The sequence below is a fragment of the Pempheris klunzingeri genome, chromosome 14 (assembly GCF_042242105.1).
Source record: "Pempheris klunzingeri isolate RE-2024b chromosome 14, fPemKlu1.hap1, whole genome shotgun sequence".
Classification (NCBI taxonomy): domain Eukaryota; kingdom Metazoa; phylum Chordata; class Actinopteri; order Acropomatiformes; family Pempheridae; genus Pempheris; species Pempheris klunzingeri.
In genome coordinates, this window is record NC_092025.1 from 19,328,921 (window position 1) to 19,345,027 (window position 16,107).

At 39.5% G+C, this 16,107-nt stretch overlaps 1 protein-coding gene across 2 annotated transcripts; it reads left to right on the forward strand.

Moving 5' to 3' along the window:
• Window positions 1-4,527: 4,527 nt before the first annotated feature.
• Window positions 4,528-15,806, forward strand: faxdc2 (fatty acid hydroxylase domain containing 2). Of its 2 annotated transcripts, XM_070843096.1 has the most exons (9): window positions 4,528-4,552; window positions 6,168-6,208; window positions 8,545-8,642; window positions 9,148-9,251; window positions 10,072-10,193; window positions 12,594-12,799; window positions 13,146-13,251; window positions 13,525-13,691; window positions 14,527-15,806. In XM_070843096.1, the coding sequence occupies exons 1-9, from the start codon at window positions 4,528-4,530 to the stop codon at window positions 14,681-14,683; spliced, it is 1,026 nt and encodes a 341-aa protein (XP_070699197.1). In that variant the 3' UTR covers window positions 14,684-15,806. The 2 variants fall into 2 exon arrangements, with proteins under 2 accessions (XP_070699197.1, XP_070699196.1); XM_070843095.1 differs by lacking the exons at window positions 4,528-4,552; window positions 6,168-6,208 and having other exon boundaries at window positions 8,461-8,642.
• Window positions 15,807-16,107: the final 301 nt, after the last annotated feature.

Genomic DNA, 16,107 nt, shown 5'->3' on the forward strand with positions numbered 1-16,107 from the left:
TATTCAGATTTTAGGAGCATTCTTTGGAAACTTATAAAAGGACATTTGGAATAAACGCCTCAGTTTGTAACATATGGCCTCTTGCCTGTTTGGGGTCGGCCCTGTGCACTGAAAATAAATCAGCTAGCCAACAGTTTGTAAGGCCGGTGCACATGTCCAAAAGAAGAGAATACATTTCTGGTTGGAAGGATAAACACACCTACTTTTAAACATTTTGACAGACTTGGATGTCAATAGGTTTCTGGATACGTGCAAATATCGCAGTGCCAACTTTTCCAAGGAGGAAGGTGAAGAAATGAAAGAGGAATACTGTGTTCGCACAGTTGAACAAGTCTGACACCTTTGGCAAACATCTGAAGTCCTATATTATCACAAAGAAGCAAAATGGCTCCAGCCTTTCCCCTCTAGTCCCATTACATGGCATGGCAGCATGAAAACAGGAATATGCTCATTAACAGTCTTGTAGGAGTACGGTCTCTTTTGGAATAAGGGCCCAAACTGGAATATTTCGTGAATGTAAATGTAGTCAGTGTTGCACATTGGTGTAACAACACTGTGTTCACACCTGGTGGGAATTAATGTGACCACGCTAGTTTAAATAGTTTCAACCTGAGCAAACAACTTGCACGTATCCTGTGACTTTATGATCTGATTCGTAAATGTACTTGTTCGTTACTTTTGAATTTTTAGTTTAATCTGGGGAAAATTTGCTTTACATTCAGTCTGAACATGCCTGAAGAGTCTGCAGCCATGTGGCACAATGGTTCCTGAGCGAACATGCTCACAGCGCCATACTGGTATAATGTTCATTTATCATCACTCTAGTTCAGCATGCTAACTTTTGTTAATTAGCACTTGTCTAAGTGTCACTTACATCATCACATGGAGCTCAGGGTCACTGCTGCTGTTCATCCTGACTAACACACACGGCCACATTTCCCATGCTGACAGGCAGAGTAGTGTACTGGGTGGTTTGGTCAGTGTGGAGATCTTAGTGCTTCTTACAGTTTTCAATGTAATCATGATACAGAGATTAATACGGTCATTGGCGGCCATTGGTCCACTGTGTTCTCTAATCAATAGCTGCAGCAGCAGCTGTGAATCTGGGGGCAGGGGTGGGATGGATTTAAATAGATTATTGTGATTGTATCTCACCTGGGTAAACTGCTTCAGTTTGACCTGTCAGATCTGTACCTGGCCCTGCTGTTTTCACTCTAATAGGTCAGAGTATCTGCAAGGTCTCCTTCTACTTTTTTTTCCCTTTAGTGACATGTGGCAACCAATGTTATGTTGTATTACCGCCACCTACTGAGCTGGAGTGTGGACCGAAGTAAGTCAACTCTTATTCAAAATAACTAAATCAATTAATTCAAAAGTAGACTCTATTTATCAGCCCAGGTTAATCCTAAATAATCAAATCTATAAACACCCTGACCAAAGATAAACGTCGTACCCCTTTTTGGTTCTGACATATTTCACTCTCAAATGGCTCCTGTGTTTGCCAAGAGTCACAAGATGGATGGCTGGAAAAGGACATATGTTACTAATAACATTAACAATGTCTCTGTTGTGTTAAAAGTGTACCAGTGAACTGTGACAGTGTGACACTGTGACATGCACGATACCAGGATCGAAAAGCTAAATGTTAGAACTTGTGCCATAGAACTTTATTGTTGACAAAAATATTAAAAACACATAAAAGAACCATACGGTTGCATTGCTGATTATAACTTTTTGATTATTATAAAAAATATAAATCAATACCAACCTTATCCTTTAAGTCTCCAGATGTCCCACACATTCAGTGAATCAATTAGAAACTGCAATTGATTCCAAGCCAGGTTGGATGAGTCACATCTGCCTTATGAAACTACTATGTGTGCGAGTCCTGGAACTGCACACACAAGCATCCCAAATACAAAATGGGTCATGATATAATTTAATCCAAACGCAGTCGAGGTTTTACGGCTCTCAGTGAGTCTGTGAAGGGAACCGCATGTGACAGATGTGTGTCAGAACCCATCAGCACACTGATGCAGTGGCACCAGCTCCACATCAGAGGTCAGACCTGAGCTGTGCATTAAAACAACTCACCTCTGTGTGGAAAGATGCAGTTATCCTCAGTTTGCACCAATTATTGGCTGTAGTTTATTGATTTTATCAAATGTAAAAATGTAATTAAAATGAAAGCCAACATAAAGGTTCTGGGGCTGAAGTTTACATTGAAAAGATGTGCAAAGTAGATGTTTTACTAGTTACACATTTCATAGAGAATATGAAAGATATACTAGCTATGCACCTGCCATGTCATGAGTTTTACTGATGTGTAAAACATTGTGACAATTTTTAGGCCTCCACTTTTGAGAAACTGGAATTTACAGCATGTTTAATTCCTCTGGCATGTTGAAAACTATATATCACCATTAAATTAAAGGCAAAAGCTTTGTTTTTACAGTGCATACACAGAAAAAGAGAAGCATACAACAAACCCCTGCCACTGCCAGCCATGAAAATAATAAAAGATAACAGAGAAAAGAAGCATAAAGACCCAACAGAATAATTGTGGTAAATGAGTATAAAAGAAGAACAGAATCACCAAACTGTACAGTAAACATCAAAATAGTGTCCAGCTTGGCGCCCCCTCCTGGATGATATGAGAACAGATTGGATTGAGTGTCATGTGATGACATGAGGTAACACTTTGCTGTGACTGAGCACACTCTGTCTCAATCATGCATTAATAAAACACAATCTGTTGAGCAATATCTTGTCATGCCAGACTATTGTAGTTACAGATAAAAGCATTGCAACATTAGTGTGATGTGTAGCTGGTATGACGTGACTCTTTCATAAAATAAAAATTAAAAAAACTATCCAAAGGTCACTTGAGACGAGTTGCTCAAGCAGATTTAATGTGTGCTGCATGAAATGTGTTGTAACTCTACTAATTATAACAACTGAAGTGTTCAGACAATAAAGGAAGACTTTAGTGTATATATCATCCGAAGTCTCTGAAGTAGATAAAGGAGGGTCCTGAATGATGTAAGAAATATTGGGTTTCCACACACACACTAGTGTTCAAAGTCATATTAATTTTACATAATGATTATGGTGGACTGACCCCTGTGTGATAATAACGAGTGATAGCGGGGGCCACATGCTGCAGCAGCAGACAGGCCTGCAGGTTATCCGGGTCAGAGAGTGTTAAGTGATAGCTGATGAGGAGAGGGCCGGACGCACAGTGCACTGTAAATATCAGCGGACAGCACCTGACAGTTGTGTTAAAACACGATGTGGAGCCAGAAATAAGCTCATTGGTTCAGTCAAAGTCAGTAAAGACATGTAGAAAGGCTAAGAGGACGCTACACACATGAAAATATACGAAGAAAAAAACAAAGTTACCAGCCTATTATCCATGAAAAGGCCAAAATCACCAATGGTTTGATTCTACTAACAATCTGTGTAATCGAGCTCCATTATTGTCCAGAAACTATTATAAACAACTTTGTTTTGGGTCAGTTCCCACATATATTGTCCTGCTGCTGTAAAATACTCACTAGGGAACCAAATGTGTATTCGCCTGCAGCTGAAAATAGTCCCCAATGAAATCACTGTTGACTCCTGGTTTAGTAATGTGTGCCAGTCCAGCTGTTTTATGAAAAGTATTGGAGTTATTTAGGGAGCTGATTACCACTGACAGGTTGAGGAAGTCAGACAGTACTGAGAGTCAGAATAACACATTCACGGTTAAGTTTACATTCAATTAGTGAAAGTATTTCAATGATAGAGACAAACTTTTAACTTTTAACTAAAAACAACAAAGCGGCAAAACCTGTTAGACAGCTTATTGACCTGCCGACCCCATGAGAATCATGACACGTTGTCCTCTCAGGTAATTTATCTATGCTTTCTCATTGCTCTGTCTCCAACAAATGATTGTATAATGTGGTCATTTCTAAATCATTCTCTGCTACCAGGTTGTATGAAGTCACATATCCAAAATGTTGCCGTCACGTCTCACTAAGTGCAGCAGAGCGGAGGGTGAGATTAGTGATGAACGACCATCACAGTCTGTAAACTGCTTGTTTATCCTGAAGACGCTCAGTTTATAAAACAGATAAACAAAGAAGCGTTGGAAACCTCTCCCATTTAAGAAGTGAATGTCATCAGTGAATGTCTGGTGCTTTTGCTTTTTGCTAATGGTCCAATTGATCCAGCTCATGTTTTATTGATAGCGGCTAAAGATGGAGGTTTGCTCTCTGAGAATAAACAGCTGATATTCTATTAGTGCTTTACTGTATTCTATCATCATTTATTACTCAAATGTACTTTTCCCTTCAGCCTCCATGCTGAGTTTCAACCTTCACCTGGATACATGTGGACCAAGGGAAGGAAAACAACACAGTCGCCTACTTCTGGTTACAGCTTGAGTCAGCTGACCGAGAATCAGCCAATCAGGAGGCGCAGCCTGTTGTAAATACTCGGCTGGTCAGGACGCGTGCGGACAAGCGAGCAGGAGACACAGACATGACGGTGGACCTGAGAGCCAGCGGTGAGTGCGGGATTTATCTGATTTATTTGATTTATCTGATGTATGGAGTCGGTTTTAAACGTTTAGAGCTGCAGGAGAGGAGGATCCTAAAACAAAGCAGCCATGTTCCTGCATGCGTGGCAATGATTTGGCTGCATGCAGTCATTGTTTTCAATATAGTGTTTTTTTCCCCCTCAGTAACTTTAGTTATTAGTTAGTCATTAAATCTCAGACATTAATGACTATGTCAGGTTATCAAAAGCACAACTCTGATATCAGTTTTTTGTTCTTATTTAGCCTAATCAGCAGCTAATAGTAAATATGTATAGATAGCAGGGTGTTTATTTTACATTCATATGGACAAAAATCACTATATTCTTTAGTCAGTTATGCCTGAGCATAAACTATATTATTGAAAAGATGTTATACTTAAAATCAGTGTTTTAAGACATATGAAATATATTCAGCTTTTACTGGTAATTTGTGTCCTACTCTGCAAAAGAAGTAAAAGTATTATTGTTATTCATTTGAGAAATGTAACCACTGGACACAAGATGCCTAGGTCAGTGAGAAGTCCATGTCCAGTGTATGTGGGCCCCACATCACTCTTTGTTGTAAATTGCATTAAAACTTGATTGGCCTCAAAGCTCGTTGTGTCACAAAGTCAGATTTAAGGTAAGAAAACCGAGAGAAACTCTCCGTACATCGTTCTGCACAGTGAAGCTCAAACATCCAAGTGAAGCAACAAGAAGCAAAACACATTTATCAGTGTGTGTGTGTGTGTGGGGGGGGGGGGGGGCTTTAACATAATTCAGGTGTTAGACTTGAAGACGATTTTCTTTCCCTAAACTTTCTGTTTCTTGCTGAACTACAAAGACAGTGAATGTAGGGCAGGTTATTATCCTTAAGAATTTGACTGAAAAAGCGCTCACTGTAACAGGGCTGGATTATAATAGGCTTATGTATAATCCTCCAGCTGTAAATTTTGTACCAGGCTACACAGCACTCAGATGATTATTGTACCATGGAAAGATGATAATAAAAAAAAAACACACAGCCAGAGATGTTAAGATGTTTAATTTGTACACATTTTGTGGTAAAGTAGCTTTTTAACCAGAGGAGGTTCGATGTGTGAGGCTTGTTTGTGTTATGTACACACTGTATGAGATACTAATGGTATCACACACGCATGAATTATTCATGATTTGAATGGGTCTATGGACGGGATTTGAAGTGTGTTACAGCACTGTAGGTTTGATCACATTGTAGGTAAGAAATAGAAGTTCTTCACAACTTTGCAAAAACAAAAACTTCATCTTCATCACAAAATCCAGCTCTTATTTTTCAAGCCAGCAGGGATCAGGGGACCTTCCCATTAAATTAAACAGCAGAACATTTAATCTGTAATCCTTCAGTCATTTTGGGACAGCACAGATCTCCCATTTGCTTCCAAAATCATCCAATTTATTGTCTTTTTTTTTTTATTTTTGAATCTGTTTTCCTGAAATTCAGCTCTGTTTTTATTGGTGACAATAGATGACAGGGTTGACCCTTAAAATATTTACTGTCGTCATGAACCTGTTGTAGCTCTGCCTGGGAAACAAAAACAAATTGTATTGTTGTATTGTATTAACAGACACGAGGGGAGCTGCCAGCAGCAGGAGCAGCAGCAGACAGGTAACAACACAACACATTTACACCCAACTCTCTATTATTACTATGATTGAATAGTACAGATACAAGGTCAACGCAGACACACCCCTTTAGAAGGCCTATTATGTGTTCTCTTGTTTTTCTTCTTGGCTGTCTGGTTTGATTTATCGAGCTACTGCTCCTGGAGGGTAACTCCTGAAAAGTTGTTATTATAGGGTATTTGAAACTAGATTTTACTTTTCACTTGATGGATTTTAGCCTTTCAGAATGACCGTGTGAAAATACCTCCAGGTGTGTAAAACCTGCCACGCTAGGAGCTACAAATCTTCCTAAAAATGTCATTAATTCTAACTTAAATTTGCTGAATCAGAGGCTCTGAAATCCTCACTGACAAACAGAATCGACACACTGACACAAACTGGCTCAAGTTTTCAGAAAACATGTACGGGGTCAGGCCTCTTGTGTTGTTCTCTAAATCTGGGACAGTCTGCAATGTAAAGTCACAAAACACTGCTGGTATTCTGGTTTTACCAAAAAAAAAAAGAAATCTCAATGAAAATCTGTGAGTAAGGGTTAATGCTTTTATGTATTTTGCCTGCACGGCCATATGGGCTTTTGATCTGTAGTGGCAAAGTTTATAAAAATCCCAGAATCTCTCGTCTGTCGTGGAATCTGAATCCAGTTTTTGCCTTTTTAAAAAGACCTCTTTACTCTTTTTATAGTGTCTCTGCATATTTACCCATATAAGCTGTACCTCTCTGTTTATATGTATGTTCTGTGAAGTACTTAGTGGTATGTATGATTTGCACTTAAATCATCTCTTATATATAAAGCAGATCTGACGTGACTTGTCTAAGAAAGAGAGTTTCCATCTGGCTGCTTTGTTGTGACCGTGGCTCCGGGAGTTTTCTGTGTTGTTGTTGTTTGGGACAAGCTCAACCTGACAAGTTGCATTTTTTCCCCCCCTGCTGTGCAAATTTAGCGCCGCAGGAGACAACGAGAAGAGAGCAAATGATGGGCCAAGTCCAAAATCATGAAAACTGTTAACGAGATAGTTTGACTTTGATGATGCAAACTGAAGAATATAACTGATACGACTCGGGGAGGAAAGTAGAATGAGAGATTTAATTTCTTGGTGATTAGATTGTAGGTAATAAATGTATTAGATATCAATAAAGCCAAAAACTTGTGGGGTGGGGGCGCAGAAACTGGAATAAGATTATAAAGTAGAGTAGCCCATGTGATCCTCAAGATTTTTGTACGTTGTAATTACTGCAACATCTGTATATTCGCCTCTGTTATTATTAGGCCAGTTTTCTAACATGCCTATTCATTTGATGGTATGATGAATTTGCCTCACCAGACTCACCATTTATTAATATATACTGTTTGCCATAATTGAAAACCCTAATTAAGAAAAATAAATAAATGTAGTATAATAATATATATGATAATATAATGTCCTAATAAGGATTTATGTGAAAGGATGCATCATTGTATTTGTGTCTGTGAGATGTGATTGCTAAAATTCCTGAACATGTTTGTGGCTTTAAAAAAAAAAAAAAGTACTGACTGTGAGACCAGCACGACATTTGTGTAACATTGTTCCCACTGTTGCCATGACTGGGCCAAGGGGCAGCCGGGGTAAAAGCTGGCATTTTAGAAGGTCTGGTGAATGTGACATCAATCCCTGGACTTAATTCCCGCTGAGTGAACTGATCCAGTTTTCTCTCAGTGCGGCTGGCTCAGACTTTGCTTTCACCAGATGCCCTCTGTATTGGTTGGACACAGTTGTACATTTAGTATTCAAAATAAAGGAAATACTACTTGTGTATGTTTCGCGCGCAGCAATTAATAGAATTGCAGATGACACAAAATAGATTAGATATTTTACACACTGAACACATATCAAATGCGCACATTAAAATCCTTAATCTGAGACGATTTCATTGTCTTGTCAGCGCTGTTGCACTCAGAGTTAAGATACGTAGCGCTGCAGTCACAATACAGACCATATGGACTCTCCAGAAATAGCACAATAATACCTTAAATCACAGATTGAGCTTTTGGTCAGTCTCACTTTGTCCACTATGGTCTCATGGTGTTATATGCCTCGCCGTTATAACGGCGTAAGCCATTCACAGTGTTCTTTATCAGTGTTTCACCTCCAGCTGAATATGTCTGAAACGCCACCCTGGTGTCCTCTTCTTGGAAAGACGCTCGCTGTTGTTTTAGGGACATTTATGCACCATAAGTATTTTCTGTGGGAAAAGCGGATGTTGCTCAGCATCATGAGGTTGCACAGCATCATCGGAGCAACAGAGAGCTTCATACACAATTGTTGCTTTTTCTCTGCGCAGGAGGGCCCTGGAGGACTGTGGGACTCTGTGAAGAAAGCTGCGTTTGTTATCGGATCTGGAATCTTATTCTTGGCTGCATTCGGAAACTCACTGACCTGGTAAGTTGCAGTGATACAATACAACTACAGAACTAATGAACCTGAGGTGAACGTGGAGAGTGGGGGCGTCACAGGTTATCACAGGACAGTGCAGAGCAGAGCAGGACTGGACAGACAACTTATACTCAGTGTAACTCGGTCATGTCTGGTCTTGTTTTACAGCCGCAGGTCTCGGGTTTGTGAGTCAACATGTGTAATATTGGATGGATCTGAGCATGCTCAGATACATGACAATTACATATTGCAATTTATAGATTTATAAGATATAAAATTGCCCGAAAAATAGTTCACTTCTGTCCCAGCCAGTTGGCTGCATAATGTTAGATTATTGGTGTACAGTAGTTTTGTATGTAAAATCAATGTAATTAGTAACTATAGCAGTTAAATGTAGAGTAATTTCTTGTGAAACGTAGTGGAGCAGAGGTAAAAAGTTGGGTAGATTTAAGTAAAGTACTCGAGTCAATATACTTGTGATCTTGACTTTTGACAACAATCCCTCCTCCAGGCATCTTCAGAGATTCTGGGGAGCTTCGGGAGATTTCTGGCAGAATTTGTGGACCAAACTGTACGTGGCGTTTGAGGGTCACGATGCTGCTTTGTTCTTCTTTGGTAAGAAGTAACAACTGTTTAGTACAGGAACATGTAGCGACCAACAGACTGTTATTGACCGTTTCTAACAGAGTGGTCTTTGTCGGGCCAAATCAAGCGCAACAGCCTGTTTCTTCCATGATAAGGAGCTGAACGACGCTGCTCTTTTCAATGCACACTTGGTGTTGCTGTGAAACTCTTGGACGCACAGTAGGTGGCTTCATGGATTTATATAGCACTCAAAACATCCCTTTCTTTCGGCTGTAACATTTTTAGACTCTGGGATATCAGAGCCAGAGGAACTTTTCACAGTAATACTATGAAATATTTCCTAATGTAATTTTAAATGAGGTTACACACATGATTTCATCCCTTCTGAGGCACAAACAGGACTTTGTTTTCACAATAATGGAGCTGCATAAAAGAGTACCTTATTTAGTATCAGCCACGCTGGAAATACCGCTCCCGTTCTGAGAATCAAGTCCTGACCTCTGGTGTCGACTTACTCACTTTTATGATGCAGCCATCATGCTGTTGTGACTGTTTTGCACATTGGAAGTTATTCCTCAATCAGATATTATCTATGTAGGATGTTATGTGCTGAGGGTAACTTCAAGTCATGCAGACTGTAGTAAAATTCACTTGACAAGGTGAAATCCAGATACCTGTAATCTTGATCATCGCAAGATCTTCTAGTCAGCTCAAAGATTAAGTTATGTTTGTCTGCAGGAGTTATCACAACACAATGTTAACCAACTCAAGTTTACTTTGAGTATTGATCCTCTGGTTCGGGGGCTGTCATGGCATCCCTCCCTGACTGTGGCCTTGCTTTTCTCAACAGGCACAATGTTGTTCCCCACTCTGGCGTTCTGGGTGTCCAATGGTCTGCTGCTGTTGGTGGACACCACCGGTAAACCCTCCTTCATCACTCGCTACCGTATCCAGGTGGACAAGAATAACCCGGTATGTCCCGTATTAAGTCCGCTACAGCATCTCCTCCAGTTTCAGATTTGAAGTCTCAGTTATTTCTTTCTTATCCCCAAGTTAATACCTGCAAATGTTTTTCCTATTAGTACCAACACATCTAATACTACCACTGGTGCCTCTACTACTGTTACTAGTTTGATGTGTTCAATTAAAATGAAGAAATCGTATTCTAATAAATCAAAGTCTGTGTGTATGTGAGTGAACACACCTGTAACAATAGTGGCCCTCAGTGTCACTGATCTGTCCATCTGACCAAAGTCCTCTCGCTGTGTTTGATTAACAGCTGTTGATGGACAATGCAGAGATAAAGACATTACTGATAAACCGGGCTGGAAGGTTACTCCCAAAATGTAATCCAATTATTGATAATCTTCCAAAGATTACAACCAGGGGACACAGTGCACAGGAAGCTTGAGCTAATTGATGGAATAAAAATATCTTGAGTCAGTTTCAGGTTGGTTTATGTGGATAATCCAGACGTCCTGCCTCTGACTAACATTATGATCAGGTGAAACCTATGAGCCAACCTCGTATTTACACTACATGTAGTTGGTTTATCACCTTAACCAAAATGGGATGACACACATTTTCATAACATTTCTATTTTGTCACGGGGAGTAGTAATAAGATGAGGTCAGTCATAAAACGTTATATCACCTACGATGAGCTAATCTGTGGCAATCTACTGAGTCAGCATGCGTTTCCTGTCGGGTCTCTATGATCGGCCACTCCGAGCAGAGATACCGAAGCTCTGTGACCGAGGATAACCGTCTGAACTACACGCCATTACCAAAGCCAGGACATGCTGTTGTGTAGCAACAGTACAAGGCATTTATAAGGCAACACAGGCTGTGTAGGTTAGAGGGCAGTCTATCTGCGGCATGTGTCTTAAATTCAGTGATTTGAGTTGCGTGAGAGCCCTCGTCAGTCTTTAGATGGCCAGTTTTTGAAATATAGATGTTTGTTTCTTCTAAAATCAACCAAACACAAAGTGACTTTAACTGCCTGACCATGTGTGTTTACCAAAGTACAAAAAAAACCAACCTAAAATTAGACCTTATCTCAACAGATGTTTTTCAAATGTGACAGTGTAACGTACGAAGGACCGCAACTATAGCTGCCTATTAAACATAGATAATTTATTAGCTACTAATACATCAATATGCCTTTGAATGCATCAAATATCAATGTATGTCACATTTTATAAATTAGTTACTTATTATTTATTTTTGGTCCATTTAATGCACATGTAATGGAATATTAATTAAGTCATTAATACTTTTCTTTTTTTTTTTTTTTTGATTTTGGCAGTTTTGGTTCTCCACAGTAACCACATACATTTACTCAAGTAAATGCACTTGTACTTTATTTGAGTATTTCCATTTTATGCCGCTTTTTACCTTTTACTCTATTATATTTCAGAATACATATTTACTGACGTAAGGTTTTGAATGCGGGACATCTACTTGTAGTACTTTTACAGTTTTAGGGTCCTGTGTTGTTTGTGCTGCTCACTGTCACCAGATGCTGGAACAATTGACGAGAACGAGACAAGCTGTGATTTTACTGTGACAAATCAGAAAGGTCCGTTTTAGGTTGTTGTTTTGTACTTTGGTAAACTCGTGTCAGTCCTGTCATTTTTGCAAAACTTCATATGTGTACACATACATGTGCTCACAAAAGGTTATCATGTTGTGTTTATAACCAGGGTCCAAAGTTTAATGGGAGAAAGTCAAGTTGACTGTCATTCACACGAAAACTGGAGAGATATTTTTTAATCTATTTACAGCTTTTTAGTGAAGGTGATAATTAATAAACTGCTACTTTTTCAGGTCTAACATTGCTTCTGATTTGTAAACGTACACGTCTCTTTTTCCGCACATGTAAAAACTACTAACCAAACGCCATAAAGAGTCTTATTATCATTATTTAAATTACGTTTTAACTGCAGTAATCTTTCTAACACATTTTATGTAAAAAATAAACAACAATACAAAGTGTTCAATGGAAATGGATCAATGTATCAAACAAGAATAGTTGCACAATGTTTTTTATGGTTAAAAGAGGATTAAAATGTTTCAGGGTGAACCAAAAAATACAAAATTAAAAGAATAAAATACCCAACAATGAAGAACAACAATGACAGTAAAACAGACAAGACGTGTTGGAGATAAAACAGAATGGTAGCAGCATTAATAAACCTCAGAGTCCTCTTTAGTCCAGAACCAGGTCTGAGGCTGCACTCAGCCTCACAGAAAGTAATGTAATGTAATAAATTGAATATATTTCTCACGAAAAAAAAAAAAAAAAGAAATACAGTTTCTATACTTTGTGAGATTGTACCCAGTTCTGACCTCTCTCTGCCTCGTCCTCCAGGTGGATCCAGCTAAGCTTCGCCACGCGGTGAGGTGTGTCATCTTCAACCAGGTGTTCATCTCTGGGCCGATGGTGGTGGCGGCGTACTACCTGATGAGCTTCAGGGGGAACCCGTGCGGCCCCGAGCTGCCCACCTTCCACTGGGCCCTGATGGAGCTTGCTTTCTTTTCCATCATGGAGGAGGTTATGTTTTACTATTCACACAGGTACAGGAAAACCTATTCAGTCAGTGACTACTATTGTGTAGTCTACTAGTTTGTCGTTTAAGATTCAGTCGTCATTTGAACTTTCAACATTTCTGCCATTTAGTGGTAAGAGTGAAGGCTGGGATTCTAAAGAAATCAAACATATGTTTTACTGTGTAATACTAAATTATGAACTATAAACATAAAATAAATGAATAAAAGACCTTCCAGTGAGCAGAATCATCACGTCAACATTACAAAAGTAAAAGTAGTAACATAGCCCCAATCATGGCTGTAGACTTCTAGTCCTGTTAAAAATGCACCAGTGGACATCATCCTCATCCTCTTTCTTCTTCTTTTCTCTCAGGCTGTTCCACCATCCCGGCCTCTACAAGCACTTCCACAAGCAGCACCATGAGTGGACCGCTCCCATTGGAGTCGTGTCCATCTACGCTCATCCTCTGGAGCATGTGGTGAATCATCCTCTTCCCTCTTTTCTTTTCATTTCCTGTCTGTCTGTCTGTCTGTCTGTCTGTCATGTTCTCGACTTCATTGTAGAAGATCCCTCACCATCAAAGTGAGAATACACTAAATAGTTTATAGAGAAATTTTGGAATCTGGACTTGAATCAGCTGTTGAAAGCGTGATGCGTTTAAATCTTGGTTGTTCCTGGTTTCCTCCCTATGAATTTGCTGGGTTTTTCTTGGCCATTAAAGCCTGTTTGTTCCTCCTCTCTCTGCCGTTAGATCTCCAACATGCTGCCGGTGGTCGTTGGGCCGATGATCCTGGGCTCCCACCTGTCCACCACCACCCTGTGGTACTGCCTGGCTCTGGTCAGCACCACCATCTCCCACTGCGGATACCACCTCCCCTTCCTGCCCTCCCCCGAGTTCCACGACTTCCACCATCTCAGGTGAGTCCACCTGTCTGCGCTTTTCCTACCCAGTATTTCTAATCAGATGTAATAACTAAAACATTTAAATCTAATGTAGTAAAACATCTTTATCTGTTTTATTTTAAAAAAAAACAAAAAGTGTTGAATATTAACTTGATGAAAGCATTGTGCATAGTAAGCAGTGAATTTGCATTTTTCTCTTGAGTCTCTGTTACTGGGCGATGTGTTTGTCATAAAGGTCCTTGTTTACCATAAATTAGGGTGATGTTAATGTAATCATCAGTTTTAACTAATCTGCTTATTTTTTTTTAAAAATTGATGGATAAAGGTGGGATTTTCTATACATTTATCACTTTCAAAAGACCAAAACCAACAATGTGTTAGTCTCTCAGGGTAAGGAAGTCAAAAAGCGCTCACAGCCCAAGCTTCTACTGAGTGTGTAAATCTTTAACAGCACACAGATATATATATTGATTTTTAAAAAAGGCTAAATAAACAGGAGGAAATTGTGTATTTGTTGGGGACTATTTTGAGCCGCAGACTAATACACATTTGGTGCTGCAATGAGCATTTGGGATTGACTCAAAATAAATTAGTGTGTGTGTGTGCAGAAAAATGCCAACATGATGTGTTTTTTATTAGTTGTTGGATATCAGTGGAGCTCAGGCAGCACTTGTCAGATCTGTAAAATGATGACTGAATCACAGTAAACTGAAAAATAACTACAAAGAAATGACGGATCCCATGTCATATCATATATTTTTTTTAATGTTATTATCATTTTCCTTGGGACTTTGATTGTTAATTGTGGATAATTGTACCAGCTGTACTCACACGTCCATCCTGGTTTCAGGTTCAACCAGTGTTTCGGGGTCTTCGGCGTGCTGGACCGGCTCCACGGCACCGACACCAAATTCAGGGACACTAAGCAGTACGAACGCCACACCCTGCTCACCAGCCTCACCCCGCTGACCGAGAGCATCCCTGACACACCCAAGAAGGGCCACTGAAGACCTGTGACCCCTGACCTTTAACCTCAGGCCCCCCGCCTAGCCCAGTTTGGGATCTTTATATCGGGAGATTAAGTTCCCGTCTTAAATGACTATTAGATCTTGATTATTTTAATCCAGAGACCCTTGTTGATCAGTTTCTGATGGTGAAAGTCTGCCCACACTCGCCAGTCACCAACTTTACTTTTCATTAAGTACTAATGTTGTTGTGGCACTTTATCAGATGCAGATTTCCTGCAGGTTTTTAAGTTTGGCCTCCATGTTGACTGTTAATGTGGAGTCGCCCGCCACTGTGGTAATTTTTAACCTGTTTCCTCCCATGATTTCATCTTCCTGTGACCTGGGAAGGCTGTTCTTGTAGCTCATGATTCGGTTCATGGATGGTCATGTAGCGGAACAGTCAGCAGCTTAGGGATATTTTCTGGTAACATCCTAAAAAAAGTGTAAATGTGGCCTTTGATTCAAATCACCACAGCAGGTTTATGGAAGTCAGTATCTATCAGGAAAAGATGAAAAGTCGTACAGGATGAAAATATAAATACAGTAAGTCAGGTTTTTTGTTTCCAACACTAACTTGGCCTTCCATAGATATTTATTTCAAGTTTATTTCAAATTAGAGGCTAATCAAAGGTCGCAATGACTCACAAGTAGCTTGTTTACTACACAGTAAAGACACATCATGCTAAATTCTGTGTCTCTTTGCCACAACCTCCCCTCTCAGGTGGAGGAGCCGCCCTCAGCCCGGCCCGAACGTTCAGCTGTCTTTACTCATAAAACCTTGTGTTTTAGGGCTGTTTTCACTGTATTGAAGCAGACCACAGCCACTAAATGACATGCTCTTACTAATGAATCTTAGCTGTATCAGTAGTTGAGTCTATTATTAACATATAAACATTAATCTTCAGTTATGTTTACTAATTCTTATGAGCACATTTCATATTTTAAGTAATCTTTAGTTCAGCCCGTAAAGCTGCTCAGACTGAAGATACATACGCACTTTTCATTTCTGTGGCACTTCCCTGAATGTCAAATGAGTCTAAATGTATTACAGGAGGAAATGGTTGTATAATAAGGAACGGATGTTAATGTTTCAACTGGACTGTTTAATATTAAAATATATTAAGGAGACATGCGTACTTTCATTAAAAGTACTTTTACACGCATTCTTTCCGACACATTTCCAAAGTGAAATTTAAGCACTTTCAATGTTTTCAAACTTTTCCAGCAACTTAAAACCGTGAAGAACATATCCTCAAATCAATTTGGCTCTTATGTCTATCTAAAGGTCAGATAGTGATTACATTATTGTAATTAGAATTTCAAGCTTTTTCCTATATTTCCAACACCCCTACAAGTCCTGTACATGCTATGTCTTGACACAAAGCCAAATAAACTACAGATCTGACTTTGGCATTTAAAAATTT

What these genes read in the sequence shown, in the direction of transcription:
- faxdc2 (XM_070843095.1), top strand. Translation starts at nt 8,461, where the DNA reads ATGTTGCTCAGCATCATGAGGTTGCACAGCATCATCGGAGCAACAGAG. An exon ending in TGCTGCTTTGTTCTTCTTTG is followed by an intron (nt 9,252 to 10,071) that starts GTAAGAAGTAAC and finishes TTTTCTCAACAG; the next exon opens with GCACAATGTTGTTCCCCACT. An exon ending in CACGACTTCCACCATCTCAG is followed by an intron (nt 13,692 to 14,526) that starts GTGAGTCCACCT and finishes TCCTGGTTTCAG; the next exon opens with GTTCAACCAGTGTTTCGGGG.